Source organism: Camelina sativa, chromosome 1 (genome assembly GCF_000633955.1).
Source record: "Camelina sativa cultivar DH55 chromosome 1, Cs, whole genome shotgun sequence".
NCBI lineage: Eukaryota > Viridiplantae > Streptophyta > Magnoliopsida > Brassicales > Brassicaceae > Camelina > Camelina sativa.
The window spans coordinates 10,405,542-10,408,687 of NC_025685.1; the positions used below are offsets into that span (position 1 = coordinate 10,405,542).

General features: G+C 37.0%; 1 protein-coding gene across 1 annotated transcript; it reads right to left on the bottom strand.

The window, feature by feature from the left end:
* On the bottom strand, positions 1,159-2,827 carry LOC104786859 (UDP-glycosyltransferase 71B7-like). Its single transcript, XM_010512312.2, is given in 2 exon segments — positions 1,159-1,606; positions 1,609-2,827. Coding segments are annotated over 2 exon segments (1,452 nt in total). The 5' UTR covers positions 2,801-2,827; the 3' UTR covers positions 1,159-1,346.

The window sequence follows — 3,146 nt, forward strand, 5'->3', positions numbered from 1 at the left end:
TTATATAAGTAAAAATTAAAATGTAGGTAACATATCTATTAATTTTTTTTACCATTTTCTCACTTTTGCTTTTTATAAAAATTTAAATAGATATTTTAATTTTTGCTTTTTCAACTAATTAAAAGCATCATTTGTATATAAGTAAAAATATGTTGCACAAAGAAAAATATCTATATAGGAAAAAAGTATCTTTTACGTAAATAATATAAACTAAAACTTAAGAAAATATCAATTAGTTGCATATCAAAATCATTTATCTAAACAAAAAAAAAAATTAGTAAAACATATATATTTATCTGCTGAAATTTTTATTGTTAATCTAGTTATCAAAAAAAAAAAAAAAAAACGTTTAGGTTCTTTCTCCCCCACGTAAACAGAATTATGAGTTTGTGTCGCGGTCTTAACTACTTGAGTACTTTTCATTAAATGCATTCCATTTAATCAAAGAAGGAACCACATATTGATGACGGACGTAAGGAAAGTTTTGGGTGTTTTTGGATTGTTTTCTTTGTGGTGAAAATATCAAGGCAGGGAGTCTCATGGTGTAGGAATAACCACGAATAGTCCATTTTTCAAACATAATGTAGTTTTGAGTCGTTTTCCCCTATTGAATATGACAAGATTGCATTTCTCTTGAAAAAGTAAAGATGAAGTTTAATTTTAGTTTTAGGCAACTGAGTAGGTAAAGAGCATCTAGTTGAGATATTAGATAATCTATACAACCTTTTTGACATATTAGAGTAATTTTTTGTTATCCTTGTTTAGATGATTTTGATAGTTAGAGTAATTGATTATTTAAACATGTTTCCAAGTTTAGCAAAAAAATAATGGTTTTCGATATCACTCTTGAACATAAATAATACTTATGTGCTTGAAAAATATGCTAGAGGAGTTTAAAACGATTTTAACTTTTAGTATCTATGAATTCGTGAGAGTAGCTAAGTAGGTAGGTGGAAGAAACCAAGAAAACATTAGAGTGTCAATTATACTAATTGCATACAAATTATATGCTGTTTGTACATTGATTCGATGCTTCGTGTTGTTTGCACTTATGTTCATTTAATAGTACCATTGCTTATTTCTTTGTTTACCTCTCTTTAGATTTTCGTTTCATATCCATCAATTACACGTAATATAAAAACCATTTTACGCATTGTCGTCTAATCATTAGAGAAATCCAAATTGTCCTCTAAATCAATTGCTATCTTACAAGCATCACAGCTCAAATCATTGGAGAAATTAATCCAAATTGTTTTCCGGCTGTGGTTAACCGGCTTGGACTGCCCTCACTCTCAGCATCTTGCACCTCAACCTTAACAAGTTCTATAGCTCAACGTTTAACAACCTCAAATGTTCTTCATAACGTCTTGAATAAACGTTTGCAATGCAGTTTGAGACGATCCACCATCCGTTAAAGCCATATGGCATTTCTCACTTATCTCTTTCACTCTCTTCCTCACCTTACTATCCTGCTCCATCAGACACTTGATTGCTATCTCTATCTCCTCCGCTTCCACCGTAATCGTTGCCGGCCCCGATAAATGATTGCCTCGCCAGTATTTCCTTATCTCCACGGCCAATCCAAGCTCCTCCACCATCACAAAAGGTTAAACTTCTGCTCTGCATATAATGGCCATGCAGCCGTTGGAACACCGAACCAAAGGCTCTCTAGCGTCGAATTCCACCCACAATGAGTGATGAATCCTCCAATAGCCGGATTCGCAAGCACGACCACTTGAGGAGCCCATCCGATCACTTTTCCTAGATCTTTCGTCCGATCAAAGAATCCTTTCGGAAGAACTTCTTCTAGATTCGTAAACTCCCTAGGAGGTTCTTTAAATATATTAGTAGATTCACGACGGAGAGACCAGATAAACCGGTGGCCACTTCTCTCTAGGGCGATTGCGATTTCTCTTACTTGTTCCTCACTTAAGCCTCCCATGCTCCCAAAGCAGAGGAACACAACCGAACTAGGTGGTTGCTTGTCTAACCACCGTAAAATATCCGATTGTTTCTTGTCCTTGGAACCATCAGCATGGTTCTCCAGATGCAACAATGGTCCAACAGGATAAACAGGAGGAGTATCACTATCACCACTCGAAAGAGACTTCAACACATAAGGTTCAAGCTCAGCAACAGTATTAATCAAAATACCCTTCAGCTCTCTAAATTTTCTCGCTTGGTATACATACAAGGGGAGCCACACTTTAGATGCAAGAGCATGAGGAAGACACATCACCGGATAAGGACGACTCAAACTCGGAACGTTCAACACAGCTTCCGAGTCTAAATAATCACTTTCAATCACATCGTATTTGTTCTCATCGTACAACATCTGAATATGATATCCAAGTGCGAGTATCCCTGCACTGGATATGTAAAACATATAACTCGGAAAACCAAACTCGTTAGCCACATCTATCATTGAGGTGCAAAACACGTCTAGGACGAACCCCACAATCCTCGGGGAGTCCGGTAGCGTCGAGTACTCGTTGACAAGTTTTGTGACGGCGCGTTTAACCTTTGGCACTTGCTTCTCGACATGGACATAATTACTCGTCAGCTCGGAGGTTAGTTCATCTCCTGCGGAGATGACTTCGTAGCGGAGGCGGTTGTTGGATGCGGCGGAGAGTGCTGCAACGTAATCGGAAGCACCGACTTCGCCCCCGGAAATGAAAGGAAGGATGAATACGGAGATAGAAAGGTGGGTTTCACGGTCAACTAGTAGCTTCGCCATCTCCACAGTTGCTCCAAGATGACCAATTCCAGGATAGGGGATGAAGACAAGCTCAAATTTCATGTTTTGTTCTTCTCCCTCTTTTTTTCTTTCTTTCCCGGTGCTTTTGTCTGATTCTTCGAAGAGATAAAATAACGCTAGCTGACTGTGTAATACGAATGAAGCCAACAACAAATAGATACGTACAAAAGCTCCCGTAACTGTTTCGTCTTCATTCGTATAACTCTGTTCGTTGGACCGAATAGTTCAGGCCCATTATGAAAATTTAAACCCCTTTTGATGTTTTTACTTACGTCGAGTCGAAAACAAAAAGTTAGGAAAAGAAAGTGAGATTAGGTTATTTAAAAGTAAAATATTTTGCAAATATTAGTAAAATAAAACAAATAAATAAAATATGTAGTTATTTTAT